The 20856-nt window shown below is 49.9% G+C and overlaps 1 protein-coding gene across 13 annotated transcripts; it reads right to left on the reverse strand.

Moving 5' to 3' along the window:
* Nucleotides 1-2228: 2228 nt before the first annotated feature.
* On the reverse strand, nucleotides 2229-20729 carry Epn1 (epsin 1). 13 transcript variants are annotated; one of them, XM_021663505.2, is made up of 12 exons: nucleotides 20477-20725; nucleotides 18956-19059; nucleotides 16946-17275; nucleotides 10987-11236; nucleotides 8076-8200; nucleotides 7643-7717; nucleotides 6978-7061; nucleotides 5244-5550; nucleotides 4777-4887; nucleotides 4558-4641; nucleotides 3009-3266; nucleotides 2229-2836 (listed from the first exon to the last, which is right to left on the reverse strand). In XM_021663505.2, exons 3-12 carry the CDS (start codon nucleotides 17171-17173, stop codon nucleotides 2628-2630), a joined length of 1731 nt encoding a protein of 576 aa, XP_021519180.1. In that variant the 5' UTR covers nucleotides 17174-17275; nucleotides 18956-19059; nucleotides 20477-20725; the 3' UTR covers nucleotides 2229-2627. The 13 variants fall into 13 exon arrangements, with proteins under 13 accessions (XP_021519180.1, XP_060223078.1, XP_021519178.1 ...); XM_060367095.1 differs by having other exon boundaries at nucleotides 20314-20725; XM_021663503.2 differs by having other exon boundaries at nucleotides 4558-4644; nucleotides 20477-20724.
* Nucleotides 20730-20856: the final 127 nt, after the last annotated feature.

Below are 20856 nucleotides of genomic sequence, written 5' to 3' on the forward strand. Positions count from 1 at the left end.
GTGCTTTACCACTGAACCACCTCCCTAGCCTCCACCTTAGTTTTTAAGAAAGGGTCTCTCACTTACTCATTCAACTAGGCTGGACTAACAAGAGTCTCCAGAATATGACCATCTGTCCCCACCCATCTGCTTTCCTTACTGGCCAGATAGGATTAAAAACTGTACCTTGCTCTTTTACAAGGGTGTTCAAGGCCTGACCACATGCTTGCACAGCACACTTCTGAGCCTCATCCCCAGCCCCCAGAACATGCTCCCTAGGGATTGGGTGTAACTAAAGAGGCCTCACTGCTAAGGGAGCTGATGTGTGAGCTGACTCATTCCACATGGAGTCATGGGGATCAATATACCCAGGTGCTGAGCCTTATTCAGAGGTTCCCTGTAATGGTAGCACCTGCTCAAACTCTGGCAACTGGAATATTCTGGAAAAATGCATAAATGGGACACAATCTCTTTAGTGTTACTTTATATTTCAGACCCTGAAGGCTGACAGGAAGATACAAATGGGACATGCAAAGGCTGAGTCATGCCTTCCAGACCGTGCTGCTCTGAGTTTTAGGTGTTTTGAAGAGCTGGTGGATAGAGCATTGAACCTCACCCACAAGCAGGCTAGGTAGTAAATGAATTTGAACTGTCTTCCTCCTCTGTTTAACTGAAACTGGTGTTAAGCTCAAGCACAAAGATAGATAAGATAGATAAGATAGATAGATAGATAGATAGATAGATAGATAGACAGACAGACAGACAGACAGACAGACAGACAGAAATTAAAAAAAAGAAGAAATAAAATAAATTCTCCCAACACACTTCTTTCAGGGCACAGGCTTTGACCCAACTGGCCACCCAATCATGAAGTCCCTCACTCAATCCACAAGACAAAGGGCTCTCCTGCCTCATGGCCCAACTGAACTTCCCTAAGAACCTTTCCCTTTCTGCAGGGACTAGAGCAGAGGGACCAGGGAGCTCCTGCAGAGGACAGTTGTACACGCCTCCCAATACACCCAGCACACTCCAGTGGACTGCTCAGCCAGTTAGACACCTATCAAAATAACCTGACCCCAATGGAGCCCCAGTGCCCCCGGACCCAGCATCCTTGACTATGCGGTGACAGCCATTTCCCCCATCCACATCAACCTTCCCAACACCCCTATAGGAGGAAGCAGAGGGAAACCAGTGTGCCCTGCTGTCAGTGCCAGCAGTCAATCCACACTAAGTGACAATCCCCAACCAAGTAACTCACCTCGTGACACTTTTGCTCTACGGCCTAGTACTATCCCAGGGGTCACTTGCAAAGCCCCCACAATGCCCTTGACTTCAGTCTCTCAGGCACATCCCCTCTGGGTACTTTTCGGGGGTATTGCTACTAGGCTCCATCCTGGTAATGAGTCATGGTGATATGGCCATCTGTGTTACCATGAACCTCCATAAGAGAGGTGAGAGTTAAGTCTCACATCTGTGCTGGCCTGATTCTCACCCAGCCTTCAATCAGTGCAACTATTGACAAGAAAATGAAGCCAGCAGTAAGCACCCGACCTGGGGAGTAATGGGAGACCACACCTAGAAGGAAAGCCCAGGAAGCATGGAATGACACTATTCTAGCAAATACCTAGCTGTATATGCAGGCTGATAGGAACACCCACCTACCCAGGCTGCCAAAGGACTTACTGACATGGTTATCACATGTGGTCCAGCACAGGACAAGAACACATACAATGGCCAAGAGACGCCACCTGATGGTCCACTGGGTTTGGCCAGAAGCTAACAAGGCTTCCAAAGAGTGCTAGAATGAATTAGTGATCCCTGTGCAGGACTCAGTGTCAGCAGTGGCATGTGTTCAGTATTACTGTTTCTTGGTAAAAATTCTTAATACCACCACTATCCTTACCTTCTGACTTCAAAACGATGTTCCCAGCCACAGCTACTCTCTGAAGCCTGGCATTCAAACATCCTGTCAGCTCCCAAGTGGAGCCTCCAGAGCCCCAAGTATCTGGGACACTCATCCCAGGAGTAGGAGGTTGAGTGCTCCTACAAGGGCCACAGCTTGGTCAAAGCCCAGGGCCTTCCCACCCTCACCCAGCTCTGCACAGCTCAAGGAACTGAATAAGGGAATTCAATACTTCAGGAAAACTAGTTCCCAGTTGATGTCAAGAGGTGACTTGGGCCAAACTCAGTCTTCCCTGAAAGAGGGGATTCTCAGGAATACATGGTTGGGAATCTGGGGGAGTCACACCCATGAGAATTGCCATTTATTCCCGAAGTTGCCAAAATCATCACCAAGGATTCACCAAGGGTGCCAAGAGAAAGAGGAGGGTCAAACACTGATTGGGGCTTGTCAGAAGTTTGGAGGGAGATGGAATGAGTGGGGGGACCCCAGCTGTCCCTCCCCAATCTAATGCCACAGAAAAGGGTCCTCCTCTGGCCAGCTCCCCTCCCCATCCCCCATGTCCAGTTTTTTTTTCAGGGGGAGGTAGGTTGGGGACTTGGGAAGAGGTGTAGTGTGAGTGGGCCCCAGGAGAGGGAAGGGCACTAGGGGGAGGGTTCCCCCGTTTTCACATGCACTCACAACACTGATCTCCCAGGGAACAGAAACTGGGGAAGCCAGCTAAACCAGGCCTCCCTCCTACCCTGGATTATAGGAGAAAGGGGTTAGTGTTGGGGGCTGGGGGGCCTGGGGGCATCATGGGTGGAAGGCCCGGGCCTCCACCAAGAGGAGAGATGTAGGTAGGTGGTGCTCCAGGAACTGGGGGCACAGGACTGAGCCGGAGCTGGTTCAGGGTGAGCGTTGCAGGGGGTGCTGGCTGGAAAGGATTGGTGACGGAGGGGCCAGTGGCTGGAGCTCCTACAAAGAGAAAAAAGGGAGAGATACATGAAGCAGCCAGCAGGTGCTGGTCTGCCCAGTTTCTGGGATAACACACCCAGGTGAAAAGAAACATGCCTGCTTCATTAGACTTGTGCTCTGGAAGGACTGAAGGGAGAATCAAGGACACAGGAGTACCATATTCTACACTCACCGCTTGGCAGGAATGGGTTGGAAGCCTTAGCTCCTGGCTGTGTGGGGCCTGGCCGGCTCACCAGCGAGTCCAGGTCCACAAGGGCTGCATTGGGGCCTAAGAATGACTCCGGAGTCTTCCGTGTGGGGGGTGTGGGGGTTGGAGTTGCAGCAGGTGGGGTGCTCCCCACAGACTCAGCCAGAGACCCCCCAACCCCACTCATGTCGAATGTCCCAGGGCTACGAGCGGGTACCTCTCCTGCGAGCAGTTCCAATTCCCCTGGAAGAAGCCAGGACAGTGCTCAGAGAGACTGGCAGGTCCGCTCTGAGTTGGGGGAGTGGGGTGGAAAAGGGGTGGGTGAAGCCTCAGGAAGGGACAGAGCTGCACAGTGGCAGGCTGAGGGAAGCCTGGACTGGAAACCATGAAGATCTTATTGTGGTCAACAGGTACAGAGTGAATGACAGAATCAAGGTGTCAGGATAACCCACAGTGACAGTTCCAGGGCTCCAGTACAGTCTCTGAGGGTGAGGCAGGGCTGCTTATGGCATTGACTGAAAGGAGCGTCTCCCCCAAGGAAATGTTCCAGCTACATATGGAGTTTCATAGTGCAGACACTAGGCAGACACTCAAGGACAGCCCTCCTAAGGGCTGGAGGGCAGACGATGCCCCCCTAGGAATTAACCAGTAGAAATACATTTCTACAGCACAACCAGTACTTCAACAGAAGCTGTCTTAAACCATGGAGATAAAGCCAAGCCCAGGGGTACAATCCTATAATCACTTAGGAGGATCACACATTCTTTCAAAGCCAGCCTGGGCTAGAGAATATAGCAAGATCCTGTCCCAAAACAAACAAACAAACAACAAACAAACAAGCAAACACATGCCTGAACAGAGAGCTAGGGAATGTAGCTGAATGGAAAAACACTTACTTGCCTAGCATGAACGATTGGGATTTAATACCAGTATAACATGAAAAGATAAGGCAGAGTGTAGGGAAATACATCTATAATTCCAGACACTCGGGGCTGAGGCAGAAGGATCATGAGTTGAAGGACAGCCTGGTAAAACTAGCAATGTGCCACCTCAAAAGAAAAAGTGCCCAGAGATTACCAGTCCCACGAGTGGCTGTAGGTAAGACACTGACACAGAGGCACAGGCCCACTCTTGGGGTATTTGCACCAAGATGCACAGAACTGGCTCAGCCCACAGCAGCCAGTTAAGGTAGGTAGGTGCTAGTCTACTTCAGGGCCTCACAGACACAGATAAGCAGAAGACAGCCCGGGGTGGGAGGTGGAGGGATGGGACAGTTTAACATGTTGACTCCATTTGTGAAGTTTCTGTCTCCACTCAATAAATGATCCAGAAACAGAAACGGGTCAAACAGGAGCATGTGAATGAGATTTCCATAGTTACACATCTCTTGGTGAAGAGGGGTGGCTGGATCTGAGTCACTCTATCACGTACATTGTACACCCTCAAGTACAACAGGCACCACCTGGAGCAAGGCAGAGATAAGGAGGAACCGGGTAAGGAAGCTCCTTGGGAGTCAGGAGGAAGGGTAACTCACCCGCGCTGCTCCCAGAGGTTGGCAGAGTAGTGCGGAGTTGGTCGAAGTCTGAGAACTCATCAGGCTCTGTGTCAAAGCCCCCGACTGCTGTGGGGGCCAAGATGTTCAGCTAGCACCTGCCCAGGGACTCTACCTCAACCTCCTCCAACCTCAGGATCCAGAAAAACTCAACACTCACACCAGGACGGCACCCCAACCCAGCCCAGGGCAGCCCAGTACCTGCAGTGCCGTTGCTGCTCGGCTTGGCGGGTGAACCTCCCCAGGGGTCTGAGAAAGCCAGAGCAGGTGTCCAGGGGTCAGAAGATGGGGGTCCACTGACGGGAGCCCCACCTAGATGAGGAAGGAAACATGGATGAGGAGGCTCTCATGCATGAACAGCTGCTGCCTCTCAACGTGTGGTGGTCCAAAACCACCCAAGCAACTAGCCTCACCTTTAGGCCCTTCTACTTACACACACACTAGCGTTAACCAGTCAAGGGTCGGGCTGGGCCCACCCACATCTGTTCTCAAAAGCACCCTCAACCTCCCCACCTGTTGCCCTTTACAGCCTTCCTTCCTTAACTTCATACAACCAGATGCCCAAGCCCGCTCACGACACACTACACACACACACTATGCCCAGGGCATCCCTTTCTGAAGTGATGGCTGGCCCAGGGGGCTGCATAAAAGCAGATGGTGGTGCTCACCATCAGAGCTTCCCCATGGGTCAGGCGTAGGACCCTCTCCAGCTGCAGGGGCTGAGGTCCCACCCCAAGGATCAACAGAGGGCCCTGTCGGGGCTGCAGGCCTCCAGGGATCCCCAGAGGCTGGCGTAGGAGCTGCACCACCCCAAGGATCAGCAGCTTGGGGGACAGCGGGCCCCCCCCAAGGGTCTGAGGCAGCAGCAGCAGCCACAGGGATGGCAGTAGCCACAGATGCTGGGGTCCCCCAGGGGTCTGAGGCCTGTGGAGGAGCTGGGGTTGTGAAGACGTCAGCAAGATCCATGAGAGATGACTGTGGGAAAGAGGAGAGAAACAGAGCTAGTCAGGTGGTTGCACCTCCTGCCCTTAAACCCAAATCTGCCTACCATCTACACTCCCAATTCCCTCAGCTGGCCACTCCCCACCTAGGTCTTCCTCCAGAAGGTCCCAATTTACCTACTCCCACTCTGGCGCTAGTCTTCTCCCTGCACAACCCCAGGTCCTCTGAGTGACAGGAGAGGTGAAGCCTTCCTCCCTGTGACCAGAAAAACTGCACAGCCTCAGCTGGATCTTTAAGCTGATCTGGCCCAACCCTCACCACAACAAGCCTTCCTTAAGTTTATACCAAGTCAACGTGATCACATTTTTCCTGATGCCACATCACTGTCCTCCAGTGACAACTGTGCAGTGCTGCCTGCCTATGGGTGTCCATATGCAGACACTTAAGCAATGCCCTGGTGTTCTGAGGGCAAGCACATGAAAGCAGCCAATCAAAGCTCTTACCTGACAATGGCACACAAACATACACACTTCCAAACAGCCTCAAGAGTGCAAAGGGCAAAGGCAGAAACAAGGTGAGTCTCCTACAGGACTTCCCATACCTAAGTCAGCCTGGGCAGACACTGCTGCCCATTGAGAAAGCCACATTGGCAAGAAAGTCACACTGGGGCTGGGGCTGGAGCTGGGAGGGTATTTGCCGAGGATGCACAAAGCCCTCAGTTCAATCCCCAGCCCTGCAAAAAATTATGCATGGCAGCACATCAAGGGGTAGAGGAGGTAGATCAGACAGAATTGAAAAGCCAACCTGGGCTACAGGAGACCCTGACTCAAAAACAAGCAAACAAACAACAACAAAGAAAAACATCTGATTAGCTCACATGGAAACAGGTCTGCTCTTTATGACCCCAATCTAGAAGCAGGTTAGACTCATAGGCTCAGTGTATACAGTTATGAAGACAGAACGCTGACTAGAGAGCAGCTACAATGCCAATGCTGCTACAGCTGCTACTGCTATCCCCAAGTGTAGCCAGTCCTGACAGAAAGATTGGAAAGGCTATCCGGCCTAAACCTGTCTACACACAGAACTACGAGAAAACAATTGCACATGATCAGGAAGCTAGCAGGATCTAGCAAAAGTCAACTGTGAGCACAGGAGTGGCAGACCAACTATTCTCTGTCTTGGCTGGGGGAGGCTCTGGAAAGGACCACCAACCCTTAGTATCTAGTAGAGACAGGATCTTTGGGAGGCATCTGGCAAAAGAGTGTGGACAGATGCGCCCCAAGTCCGGCTGCAGCTGGTCAGGCTGCTATGGTTCTAGGGTTTCTTTCTTCCAGCCACAGGGGAAGCAGTAGGGTAGTACAGTTCTCTGACTTAGCACTCACTTTATAGGACAATCATCACTGACCACAGGTGGCAGAGAAGTAGCTATGACCCAGAGGACAGAATCCATAGACACTCACCTCCTCCTTGCCCCCAGTCTCCCTCTTGCTCTCCTCTATTGCCATCTGTAGCCTCAGGTCATCCCCACGACGGATCCGCTCTTCCTATGGCAGAAGCAGCCAGACAGGTAGGGTTCAGAACATGAGCCACGAGAGGGCAGCTGGCCCAGCCCGCAAGTCTCCATCCCAAACTCCCTCTTCCCCACTCTGAAAACAAAAATGGAAAAATTAAAATGGGATGTGGACAATGATTGGAATGGGGATGGGAATGGGACACCTGGGTCAAAGGTGGGGAAAGAGGCAGAGGAGTTGGTGTGGTCTAGAGAGGGAACAGGATTGTGTGCAGTGCTAGGAAAGGATGGCCAAACCTACAGCTTAGGAAGCAGTAGGACCCAGGGAGAGCAGGTGGCCCTCTCATCCTGGCCTCTTGCTGAGGTGCACAACTTTGTGATGCTTATACCTACCCCCTCCCAGATAGCTGTGGCAGATCTACCCACTGTCCTGGGTGTCCATCCTGGCTTCTGTCTGGACCAAGGTTTTTATGGCTAAACATGCTGAACTGAGGGCTAGAAGTGAATACACCTGTACTCACAGGAGGCACTTTAGGAAGGGGTACAGAGAAAGGACCCATGGACCTGAGCAAGGTGGAAGGAAAGCCCTGGGAGGGTCAGGGAGGCCACTCTGACCTTATCGTGCTCCTCTCGGCTCAAACTAAGGGCCAGCTGGAGCTGAACGTCATCTTCAGGGCCGCAGGACGGGGGCTGGTGGAGAGAAAGTATGAGGGACAGGGCAGGGGAAGCCAGAGCCAGAGTAACAGGCAGAGAGGCAGGCCAACAATGGGACAGAGGGCCAGGGCTGAGCAAGATGGGACAAAAAAGGGGCACTGGTTCTCCCAAATCGGTGAAGATGTGCAGAGAAAGAAAGAAGCTGTGCACCTCACTGCCAAAGAGCAGGACAGCTTCCCAGGAGGAAGAAGCTAGAAACAAGACCAGGAAGCTCTAGAACAGAGGCAGAGCAGGGGCAGGGAGAGGAAGTACAGGTGGAGAGTTGGGAAGGTGAGGCATGAGGACAGGATGGCAGAACAAAAGTGATCCCCTCTCCCTCTGCAGTGCCCCATACCTGGTCAGCTTCCTCTTTGCTCATGGCCAGGGCCAGCTGGAGCTGCAACTCCTCCTCCCCACTGCTCTGTGGCCAGGCCTGCTCTGCCTCGGGAGGTGGTCCAGAGCCCACAGCTGCTGAGGAGGCTGGAGACAGGAAGACATTAAGACACAGATGAACCAGAGACCAAAAGATGCAAACCCACAGCAAGAAGTGGGGATGCAGCCAAAATCCTAGCACAGGCCCCTTCCCCAATAAAAGGCCTCTGAGGGCCAGGCTGGGAGGGAAAGTTATAGAGCCAGAGGGCAAGGAGGGAGGGGCAAAGGGCAATCCCACTGTCAGAACAGCAAGCAGCTGATAAGGAGAGGGATGACCAACGGGCTGAAGGACAGCAGGGTCCAGGCCTCCAGAGGGATCTTCCCTGGCTTCCCAGGCTACAAGAGCTCCCAAGAGAGCAGAAAAGGGCCTCCATTTCCAGGCAGAACTGCAGCCCTGGCAGGAACGGCTGGAACTTAAGTGGGAAGGCAACATCCACACAGGCTGTGGAACCCAACAAAGGGAACAAGAACCCTTGGTATCAGGAGGAGGACAAGGAGATGGGAGGGACAGGCCACATTATGGTCAAAAGTCTGGGTCCAGGGCCACCAGAAGGGAGAGGAGATCAATGGTATATTCCCAAGAAGACCAAGACCCTAGATCCCACAGTCAGCATCTTCTCATCACCTCCTTCAGCCCTGGCACCATGCTCGAGCACTGTCTGCAGGCTCCATGATGGTTCCTGATTCCCTGACAGAGGACAGGCTCTCTAACTACAGCCCCAACAGTGATCCAGAGCAGATCCACACACCACAGCAAGCTGTCTGCTTCTGTCCCCAAATCACTTTCACGCTAGGATAGATCTTGTGTGGCATTCTGATGAGGTGGATGCTGGCAAGCCAAACCCCACTGACAAACCTTCACTGTGTAGACACCTTGAGGCTCCCATTGACCCTGATGAGGTTGAACGTACTTACGCTCAAGGCCCCACTTCACACCTCATAAGGAAATAGGTTATCACCCAACAGCACATGAACTTCCCAAACCAAGCCCCCCCACCCCACCCGGCTCCAGGCTCCCAGTGGCTTCCAGACCTTCATAGCCCTCTCCAACTCCTGCAGCAACCTTCCTCCCTCTCTAAGCAGTGTGCTCTGAGACTGCTTGGGTCAGCAGACCATGGCCTGTGGCCAAAGCTGGCTCCTTAACTGGTTAACAAAGAAAATGAAAGAACATGTCAAGACATACAAAAATCATTAAGAAATTCCAACTTAAACCAGGTGGTAGTGGAGGTGCGGCGCACAATTTTAATCCCAGAATCTAAGAGGCAGAAGCACATGGATCTCTGAGTTTCAGGGCAGCCTGATCTACAGAGTAAGCTCCAGGACAGTCAGGGCTACACTGAGAAACAAAAAACAAACTAACAAAAATATGAATTCCAATTTCAGAGTCCATGATGGGAATATGGAGAGCATGTGACCCAGCTAGTCCTCGTCATGGACCAAGTGAAGCATGTGCCTCAGCTCAAGGTACTCAAGTATCTGGCCCCTCCAGCACTTGGCCATGTCCTACAGCTAAGAAATGCTCCTCATAGAAACTAGGAAGATGGTGTAGTGGTTAGCGCACTTGCTGCCCAAGCACGAAAACCAGAGTTCAGATCCCTAGAACCCACCTAAATGCTAGGCAGTCTTGATGGCTCACTAGTAATTCCAGCCTAGGAAGACAGAGACAGAGGCCTGAGCAAGCTGGCTCATAAGACTAGCATACTGGTGAGTTCTGGGTTTGACTGAGACCATGCATCAGAAACAATAGGTGTAGAGCAATCAATGCTGGGCCTCCACATACATGGCTGTAAGTGCACAGCCATTTGCTTCACATATTACACCCCCATACACACATATATATGCATAACACACACCTTCTGTGAAGCCAACCAGGCATGCTCCTTGCCAAAGGCATCCCTCCTTGGCCCAGCCCAATCCTACATTAGAGCTTCCCTCTACCCCTGCTAATCACTCTTGGACCTCCCCAGGTTCCTTCCCTTTTCCGTGCTCCCAGCTTTAAGCTCCACCTGAATACATCCCAGTGTCCCCACAGCTGAGTGGGAGATAACACTGGCCCAAAACATAGAACAGACTTGTGGTTCCATTTCCAACTCAGCTCACCCTCAGGGTAGCACTGCCTCCTCATCACCACAACCACTTACAAACTCAGTGTGCACAACTTTCTTCCTACAGTCTCCCAAACACTCTTCCCACTTTCCCTGCCATGGTGCCTCAGCATGATAAAACAAAACCCCTACATTATCCAGGTCCCCACACCTGCCACTGAACAGAAAGACAACAGCCTATGTCATGGGACACATGACACTTCCATTTCTTTTTAAATGTTCATCACTACCTACTAAACTTGAATTTACCATCTATAAACACCATTCTACGATCTCAAAAAGTAGAGTCATGGGCCTTGCCATGACCCTGGCCACCCATGGTGTTAACCTCCTTTCTGTGACATTTGGGACCTTTGCACTGCCCTTTAGCTAGAAGAACAGACTATAGAAGGTCAGACTCGCAGTTCCATCAGGACTGAGCAAGTATGTCCCCAAATGTTAGGGGCTAACCTAACCCTGTACCTGAGGAGCCCCAAGCAGTCTGGTAAGAGTGGTGCACCTGCCTGACTGCTCCAAGGACCAAAACAGGGATCACGGACTGTGCTGGCCACCCTCAGGATCTGGACACACCTGGGCCCAAAGGAGGCATTCAGTAAAATCCCAGGTAAGCTGAAGCCATCACACAAGGCTAGGGAAAAGAAGGGTGGATCACTGGAAAGGGCCCACAGAGAGAAACAAGGGACAGAGCCTAGCTGCCAGGGACTTCCAGGAGTGGGAGAGAAGCCTCACCCGTGGCAGTCTGTGCCAGTTTCTCCTTGGTCTTGAGCGCATGGGCGCGCTCCTCCCGAAGCCGATCGTCATCGCGCAGCAGAGCCACCAGCTGCTTGGCCTTCTCCCGCACATTCACACCCTGGTCCTTGCCATCACGGTCCACATACTGGAAGTCCTTCAGCGTCTGCACAGCATACATGTTCTCTTTGCACTGTTGTGACACACGCTCAGAGCCAGTCTTGATGAGGTATTCCATCAACGTCATGGCCTGCAAGGTGCAGGTACACCAGTCACTGACACTGAAGTGCACTGGACAAGGGACTAGAGACTGTGGAAGCATTTGGGCCCTGGGGCAGCTGCCCACCTGCAGTCTCACAATCCACTGTCTATCATCCACACAGTAGAGTGTGGACGGACCTAAAGAGGAGAGAAGTGGGGACACAGGTTGCCAGGAGGCACACAAAGGCCACACAATGTGTGGTCCCATGGATATGAAATGTCCAGAAGAGACTAACTCAGACAGACATAGAGGAGATCATGGGTTTCCAGAGGATGAATGCGAGTGAGAAATTTTCAATGGGGTCAAAGAAAAAGTTCACCCACCAGACACAGGTGTGACTACCAGCACTGAATACACCAAATGCCAATGGGCTCTCACTCCAAACACCTGTTCAAAAGGCAGCTCAGTAACAATAGCACAGAAGACAGAATGGCAACCACCAATGCGGCCAACCTGGGCATCACAAAGGACCACAAAACATGCCCCATATCCAAAGGCAAATCTGAAGCAACAGAGCCAAACTAAAGTACAGGAAGTCTTAAGGATGAAGAGATGGGCTGCTCCTAAAGAAATGAGCTGTTCTGGGAGCCTCCTGGTTCCTGGCTCTCTCTGAAAGGATAAGCATCCATGCCAAGCCATACACCACAACACCAGGAATGACAGACCGGAGGAGAAGCACTAATGCGCAATGGCAGCTTTTAGTATCTTTCCTATTTAGTAATGTGCAAACAAATTCCATTTTCAGCAAGATGAAATTAAGTACTGAAGAAAAAAATAGTAATTATAACCCAGGGGCCAGTGAGATGGCTCAATGGTTAAGAGTACTTGTTGCTCTTGCAGAGGCCCCCAAATCCATTCCCAGCACTCACAAGGTGACTCACAACCATCTATACTCCAGTTCCAGCGCTCTCACACCCTCTTCTGACCTCTGCAAGCACTAGACACTGAAGCAAGCAGTCCACACACATAGATACAGGTAAACACTCATACACATAAAGTAAAATTAAGTAAATCTTAAGCAAATGAAATAAATAGCCAACCCAAGTAAAGATCTAACTCAAGGCCTGTTTCCAGAACAATGTCATGGTCATGGTCCCTTTAAGACTCTGAAAAAGGCTTAGTCACTGTCCAAGGAGAAAAGCACATCTTGGGTTTTTGCAGATGACTACAGAGACTTCATGGAGCCCCCAAACTCAATGTTTCCAAGTATAGAATGAAATGGGAAAATATAACAGATGAGGCAGCAAAAGGAGCTAAACTCTATCTAAATAGTAAAATTGGCCATAAAACATTGCTGCATCCCACTGGGGTTCTGTAATGGGGGACAAACAGACAGACAGACACAGTGATTAGCTATGTAAACCACACTGGCCTCAAAACTCACAGCACTTCAGCCTCAAGCTCCTGAGAACTGGGATTACAAGTATATGCCACCACCCAGCTTTGGAAAGGCTTTCTGACAAGTATTTACATATGATTAGTCCCCAACTGGCCCTGGTGGTGTTTACTCTCAAAGGAGAAAGATTTCTATGCATGGTTACACCCCAAAGGAAAAGGCAGAGAAGCAGGCCCTTGTGCTTTGGAATCCAGGATCTTCCAGACTGAAAACCAGGAAGACACTGTACCTGAGAATTCTGTCAGAATGGAGTTCTGCCAATAGCCATGCAGGGACAGGGACAGGAGCATTGTATATAAATGACTTCACCTTAATAAACATCGCACTTTGTGCTGGATGGTTATGAGAAACTTTCATCTTTGTAGCTCTCTGGACTTTGGAATTGCAGCTAACAACTATGAAACAGGAAACTGCTCAAATACCCAGGCACAGTGCCATGCATACAAAAACCGCTACAAATGCTCTGGGACTACCCAACAGAGTAACAGTGTATCAGTGACAATTGCTACACACAACAACACAGATCATCTCCCCAGACCTGGTAAGTAAGCAAAGAAAGAGACCCCAAAGAGAACACACTACTGGTCCCAGATCTAAGAAGTCCCAGAAGAGACTGCACAGAGCCCCTGGAGACAGGTCGTCATGAGGAAGCCTCCTAGGAAAACTAGACAGGTCTCCTCTATCTCCTTCTGGGAGGAAGCGCCAGAGATGTGAGCATTCCCACAAACTCATCAGGGCATACGCTCATGCTTTAGTTAATCTGCTACAACCCAATAAAAAGTTAATTTTTTTTAATGCCAGCAATTGGATGACCCCAAATAGATAACCCATTGAACTTGTTAAGTTTTAAATCAGTCCCACCAAAGAAGTCCTCCTACATTACAATGAATATTTAAAATAGGATCAACATCTTTCTCTATAAAGTCCTAGTAGTAAGTATCTTAGTTTCTGGGGCTGGAGAGACGGCTTAGCAGTTGACAGCACCAGTTTACAGATGACATGGGTTCAATTTCCAGCACCCACATGGCAGCTCCCAACTCTCTACATGTCCTGTTCCAGGGGATCCAACACCCTCACACAAACATACATGCATTCAAAACATGAATGTACATAAAAGAGAGAGAGAGAAAATTTGTTTTCACACCACATAGTCTCTGTCCAACTACTCCAAAGTGGTGGCTGCAGGGGCCTGGCTATGTCCCAATAAAACTTTACTTTAAAAGCAGGTAGGGCACAAGATTGACCCAGAGCCTGCACTCAGCTGACTTCTATATAGTATAAGATAAAGACAGGGATAACTGAGCCCTATATTCCTCTGAGAACATAGGTCAAAGGGATGGACTACAGGTCTCCACTCCCAGACTGCTAGGCCCCAAAAGCACATATTCTACATAGGGTTAACTAGACCCAAAGTGTCACCAGGGAGGGCGGTACAAGCAGGAGCCCAAGCACAGCATGAGGAACAGAGATTTCAAAGCAAGTGGGACACAGACATAGCCACATGCGTTAGGTACTTGCAAGCATTCAAAGCCAGGCCCAGCACCCCAGAAGCCCTGCCAAGGAGACCGCAAGATCAGAATTGGGGAGGGGGGGCAAAACTGCTCTCTTGACTGTCGAATAGCTATAAAAAGTACATTCTGTCCCAATTCAAGAGAACTGTGCCTAGAAAGAAGAGATTTTTCTGTACACAAATCGTATTTTGGTAAATGTATCTTTAAACAATCTGTTTAAAAAAAAAAAACTCAAGCCTGACACGGTGGTGCACAAGTTTGAGGGCAACCTGATCTACACAGTGAGTTCCAGAACAGCCAGGGCTACAATTAAAATGAAAAAAAAAAAAGGAAGGAAGGAAGGAAGGAAGGAAGGAAGGAAGGAAGGAAGGAAGGAAAAAGGAAGGAAGGAAGGAATCAGCTGGAATTTGCGGGCAGTCTGGCAGCCTCTTCTGGGAAGTCTTTTCTAACTGCTGGAGGCTAGAGTCCTCCACCAGCCCTTCCAACTACAACAGGCCAACTTCTTGCCTCAGAGCTGCCTAAATGCAGGACCCACAGTAAAGCAAGAAGCAGAAGTGAACAAGGGAATCAAGACTCCTCCTGGACTTCCACTACATCAGGAAGCAGTTCCGGCTCACATGACTTCTAAGCCCACCCACATCTCCTCCACTCTCCTGCCATACCCCATTTCCACTCACTAGAACTCGCTAGCCCTATCTAAGGCCACCTCACTCTTCTAGGCTCCCAGCAGCACAATCTGAGCCACTGGAGAGAATCCAGGGCCCTTCCAGACTGGCCTCCCTGTACACATCCATCCTCACTAAAGCCCTCCAGCCCTATTCCTTCCCACCCCCAACAAGGGCCTGCTTGTGACACTGGGCCTTCCCTCCAGTTCCCAGCAGAGTGAAGAATGCCTCATAGCTTTTCATTTTAAGTCCAGTAAGGAACTGCATCAATGATTAAACAAAAGCCATGAAAAATCTTGTTGTGTTGTGATGGGTATGAAACAGTAGTCCCCAATTCTCTGCTTCAATGTGCAGATGGCACTATGTCTCCTCATCTTGAAGCAGAGGAAACCATCTTGCCTTGGCAGGATGTCTCTCAGGTAGTCTAAGACAGTGTAGATTTTAAACTGGGGCCATGAGAGCAGGTATCTCAAAGTGCCCTGAGATATAGAACAGGGCCCCAAAGCAGAGAGACATCAGGTACTGATGCTCACCACCAGGGCCAAGTCAGACCAACAGTGGTTCCTGCTCATAGTAACCCACCCCACCAAAGGCAGTCCAGCAACACAATCCACACTGCAATTTAGCCAGTTGACCCCAGCCCATGCCCTTAGCTCCTTTTCCATGAGAACAAAATGACCAAGGGGTGGGAGGAAGCAGCAGCACCTTCACTCCCCAAAAGTACTGGTCAAACCTGATACCCTTTTGTTCAGTACTGCCCTGGATGCATTTCCTTCTAAAGAAAGCCTGAAATCTGGGTATTTGACTCCTCATGAAGGTACTAGATCACATTTACCAAACTTACATACTGATATGCCCTTTGACCCAGCAACTCCAGAACCAGAAAAAAAGGAAGCACATCAGGATATTAACAGCATCAGTTTTGTTTAAAAAAGCAAAACGCTACTGCGGCCTGGTAGCCCAGTGTAGGCCTGTAATTCTAGCTGCTTGGATAATGGAGGAAGCCCACAAATTCAAGGCCTACTTGGACTACAGAGCAAGTCAGAGGTGAACCACGACAATTCAGCAAAACTTTATCTCAAAACAACCTGTAAAGAATGCAATGTTAAGAATATAAATAAATGATGAAGCATCTGTTTGCCTAGCATATGTGAAAGACTTAGATGTAAAGTCCAGTATCACAAACAAGCCACAAAAACCAGGTGACAGTCTCCACCACCACTCCCCAAGCTCCCCTGTGCTCCACTTGAGAAGCACTGTCCCCAAGACTCTGCCTTTCACAGCAGGTCAATAAATATCACCAAGCCTGACATCCACATAACCTTACAGAGACAGCACCCGAGAGTCACATATGCTGTACCAACATGCCCACAGCCCAGGGCCATCTGTGGAGCAGAAACACACTCCTCAAAGCGTGAACAAAGATGGCCTTCAGAAGCTGGGAATTGGTACCAAAAAAGAAAGGATGAATGAAGGAAAGAAGAGAAAGAAGAAGGGGGAAGGGAGGGGTAAAAAAAAAAAAACCCACAAAACTGAAGGATCTGGAGCTTACATCAGCTATAGAGTTCAAAGCCAGCCTGGGCTCCATAAAACCTTATGTCAAAAAAAACCCTAAATCAATGAATAGATATGTATGTCTGTGTACTGAAAGAATCCCAAAACTCAGAAGGCATAGGCTCAGAATAAATTCTAGGCTACAAAAAAAATCAAAAGAAAACAAATAAGGTTAAGGTGGAAAACCTATCTGTACAGATATACCTTATCATTTATTCCCTTAATGACAGAGTATAACAGTATGTTACACACCATTTGCATCATACTAGGTATTGTAAGTAATCTAAGATACTTGAAAGATACAGGAAGATGTTACCTGATCATTAACAAATACTGCACCATTTTAAAGAACATACTTGACCTGAATCATCAGACTCTGGAAAGTGGAAAACTATGAGCCAATGACCCAGGGATGCTGAGGAGGACTATCTGTTACCAAGAGATTTAACATAAAAGAATGGTCTTTAACTGCTCCCCTTCTGGGGAAAGGGGAGTGGAGGAGGGAAGCAGGAAGGCACACCCAGCTGTGCTCCTGCTCTGCTGCTCCAAGGGGCCACACCCAGGTGCTGACCTTGTAGACATGCCTCCAGTTCTTGCCGTGGTCATTGAGCCGCTTCCAGATCATGCTCATGATCTCAGAGAAGGCCACAACATTGTAGGTGAGGTCAGCAATCTCTGACATGAGGGAGCTGGATGGGCCCCAGGGATCATTGCTTGTGGCCTCCCGAACCTTGATCTCAGCCTCTGAGTAGTTGTGGACGATATTCTTCATCTGCCGCCGCAGCGATGAGGTCGACATTGTGCCCAGTGGTGGTGTCAAGGGGCACCAGCCTCCTGGGGCATGGAGGGATGACACGACTCACAGAGGGAGACCACAACGAATGGTGGTAAATCACCACATCTGCGGGAAGAGACAATCTTTGGAAACACAAAGGAGACATGGGACTATCCAGCACCCAAGTTGTCCTTGAGCCTCCCCCTCTGGAGGTTTCCCACCACCCCTGAGGGGAAGGCAAGATGCTAAGTAGCTGACAAGACTCCCTCCCCTGTTAACCTTTATCTTAAAGTTAGCCTGTACTTCTTTCAGTTCCTCAAACAAGCCTAGCTTCTTCCTGCCTGGGCCCCCAGATCAGCTGAGGCACAACATGCCATGGTAGGTCAGATACCCTGAGTCTTTCCCCTAATACAGCCACTTCTTAACAGGACAGGTAGCTTTCTCTGATACAAAATGAAGTTCTGTGCAATAAGGGTTCCACCAAACAGAAGGTTTCCGAAAAGTTGGCCATCTCTCAAGAGGCACCCCTGTGATGCTAACAAATTCTTCCTCCTTCCTCACCAGAGACTCACAGAACCCCAGGGCTCTGCTCAAACTCGAGGACCTGAACTCAAATGTCCTTGTCACTGTTTGCAGAGGGGTTCTTATGAATGTATTCTTGTGGTTTTTAGTGCTATTTGTCTAATTCTGAAACTATGGTTGACCTAAGACCCATAGGCGTGGAAATGATATTTGTCTGGATATGGCTTTTCCCTACAAAGAAGCTAGCTGGGAAAAACCATTCAATAAATAGTGCAGGAAAATGGAGAAAGAGGGAAGCAAAGACCTCTGGGACAGGAGTCATGTCAGAAGAGGCCAGTGATGGGATTAAAGAAATGGTAAGTACTCCCCCTAACGGGGGAGCAGCCTTACCAGGCCACAGAGGAAGACAATGCAGCCAGTCCTGATGAGAGCTGACAAGCTAGGGTCAGAGGGAAGGGAAGGAGGACCGCCCCTAGCAGTGGACTTGGGGAGGAGCATGGAAGGAGATGAGGGAGGGAGGATGGAATTGGGGGGGAATTAGGAAGGAAGCTACCGCTGGGATACAAAGTGAATAAGCTGTAATTTATAAAAAATAATTAATTAATTAAAAAAATAAACGGTAGGTAGACAGAGGAGATGTCCTAGAGCAGTGAGAGGCTGGGGGATGCCTAGGGACTAGGTGTCCCAAGGACAGGAAGGGAAGCTCAAGGGAAGAGAGATAAGAAATGGAGGAGTTCCCCACTAATGGATACCAACTGTGCCATGCGGCGCATATTATATCATTTAACTCTGAATGCAGATAGGGGCCTCCTGGAAGTTAAGTAACTTGGCCAAGGTCACATCATAAATGCCCAAGCAGACCCAGCTATGAAACCCACTCTATCTCTATGTCTGAGTTTTGGAAGGGTTGGGGGGTTAGCACAGCATCTCTCTACATTGCCCTGGTCTGGCCTGGCCTGGACTTCAACATGTAGACCAGGCTGGCCTGGAACTCACAGAGATCCACCTGTCCCTCCCTTCCTCTCTCCCAAGGTCTGAGTTGAAGGTGTGTGCCATTAAACTCATGCTTTAAAATAACCTTACTTTGCTGTGAGCAGCTGATCAAGGGCAGGAATCAAGCAAATGAGGGCAGTATTAACAAGCACTTCCATAGCCCTTATATCCTTCTAAGCACCAAGTGCTTTATACTAGCAACTCAACTTAATCCTTGCAAATCCATGACTCACAGCCACCTTACACAGGAGGGAACATGGGAATATGAACAGCTTGCTCGGAGACACACACCTCACAACTGGAGCAGCCTGGGTCCAAAGTAGACTCCGATCACCAGCCTATGCCTCTCCAACAGGCCATGGAGGGAGATTTACTGAGCCCTACCATGATCCAACCTGAAGGAAGAATGGGAGGTGAATGGGAGAGGCAGCTCTCTACCTTGAACTCAGGCCACAGAACAGAGCATCTGTAAACGGGCACAACTAAACAAAAATAAATAAATGAGATAAAAAGACAAACAGATGTGACAAATATGAAAGAGAGAGTGGCAAGGAAACAGAAACTCAAGACAAAAAGAAAGCAATATAGAATTATCAGGACACAGCAAGACAAGAGGACAGAAAGATAGGGACCCTGAAACAAAAACACAACACACAGGGTTGTGGACTAAGAAAAAAAAGGGGAGGGGGGAATATAATTTAAAAGAACACGAAATTTACACTTAAATTCTTGCCACATAGCAACCAGCAAAACAAACCTTGTGACTCGGTTCACCAAACTGTGTAACAAAGGGAGGGATGCTACTTGGCAGGCTTGTTGATCAAATAAGATGGGTACATAAAAACCTCAGTTCTGTGCCCCACAGACAGTAGGTGCTTGGTACCTGCCTGCTATTATTATCAAAGAAAACTATTTCCAAAAGGGCGACATCTGAAGATGCGTTATTAACATCAACTTCCTACTTCAAGCATGTAAATAAATAGATAGATAAATAAATAAGCAAACCATACTATATCTCACAGATGCTGCTAAGAATGAGGCAGTTTTTCTCATTGAATTAATTTAAAATTACTTATTAAACAGTGCAAACAATAAAGTGAAATTCTCCCAAGGGGAACTCAAATGACTGGTATCAAACACTAACTGAAACAAAATCTCTAATAATAACCAGAGCTTCTAGTAATCACACACTTTAGCTCCAGGCCAGACACTGTAAAGCAATTTACCAGCACCACCTCTATTAATGCGCAGAGACCCTGTGGTGCGGAAACTATGATTGCTTCCACTTAGAATACTAGGAGATGAGGGAAGCAGTAAAGGCTCTAGATTCCACAACCAGAGACTCAGAAACCTGGGAGGAGGCACATCCTAAGCCAAAGCATAGAGGTTCCTGGAAAGGAACTTAGGACCTGGGAACGACAGCAGTGACCGGGAGATGCGCACCAAGAGACGAGTCTGGGGAAATGAAGACACAGAAACCCAGAAAAGACAAGAACAGCATCTTGACAAGAACAGGGAACGATCCAGGGCACAAATGGCACTCGGATCTCCAAACCCTTTTGTACGAACACCGAAACACAGGGGCAGGGCAACATAAGCAACAGGACCGCGCGAGACGGAGACACTGACAATCCCAAAAAGAGACTCACACCGGCAGGCAAACCCGACCCAGGCACAGCGGCACAAAAGCAGCCACAAGCCATCAGCGGCTGGAACACAGACTCCGAGGCTCGCTGGACCTGCGCGCGCCACGGCCCAGACCGGAACACCGGACGGGCCGCGACGGAGGCCAGCACTGCGCCCCTAGCTCACCTCGGCCCGCTCACACGGGGATCCCGGGGATCATGACGGTCAGCCCCCTGCCCCCGCTCGGCCTCGGTGTCGCGGGGCGCGCGCCGGGCTGCGGGAGGAAGAGGCGCGCACCAGCGCACGCACAGACGCACGGACGCCCGCACAGCGACGGCCCCGCCGCCCCGGCGCCCGGGAGGGGCGCGGAGAGCCGGGCGGGGGAGGGGAGCCGCCGAGCGGACGGGAAGCAACCGAAGGTGGCGACGGACCGGAAGCGGAAATGAACCCGCTCACCCCGCCCTTTGCACCTCGGCCGGCAGCCTCCACTTCCGTAACCAAACCCGTAGAAGCATCATTTCCGGCGCACGGGACTACGTCCGCGTGCCCTCACGTCACTTCCGCAA

This window comes from Meriones unguiculatus, chromosome 14 (genome assembly GCF_030254825.1).
Source record: "Meriones unguiculatus strain TT.TT164.6M chromosome 14, Bangor_MerUng_6.1, whole genome shotgun sequence".
Lineage (NCBI taxonomy): Eukaryota > Metazoa > Chordata > Mammalia > Rodentia > Muridae > Meriones > Meriones unguiculatus.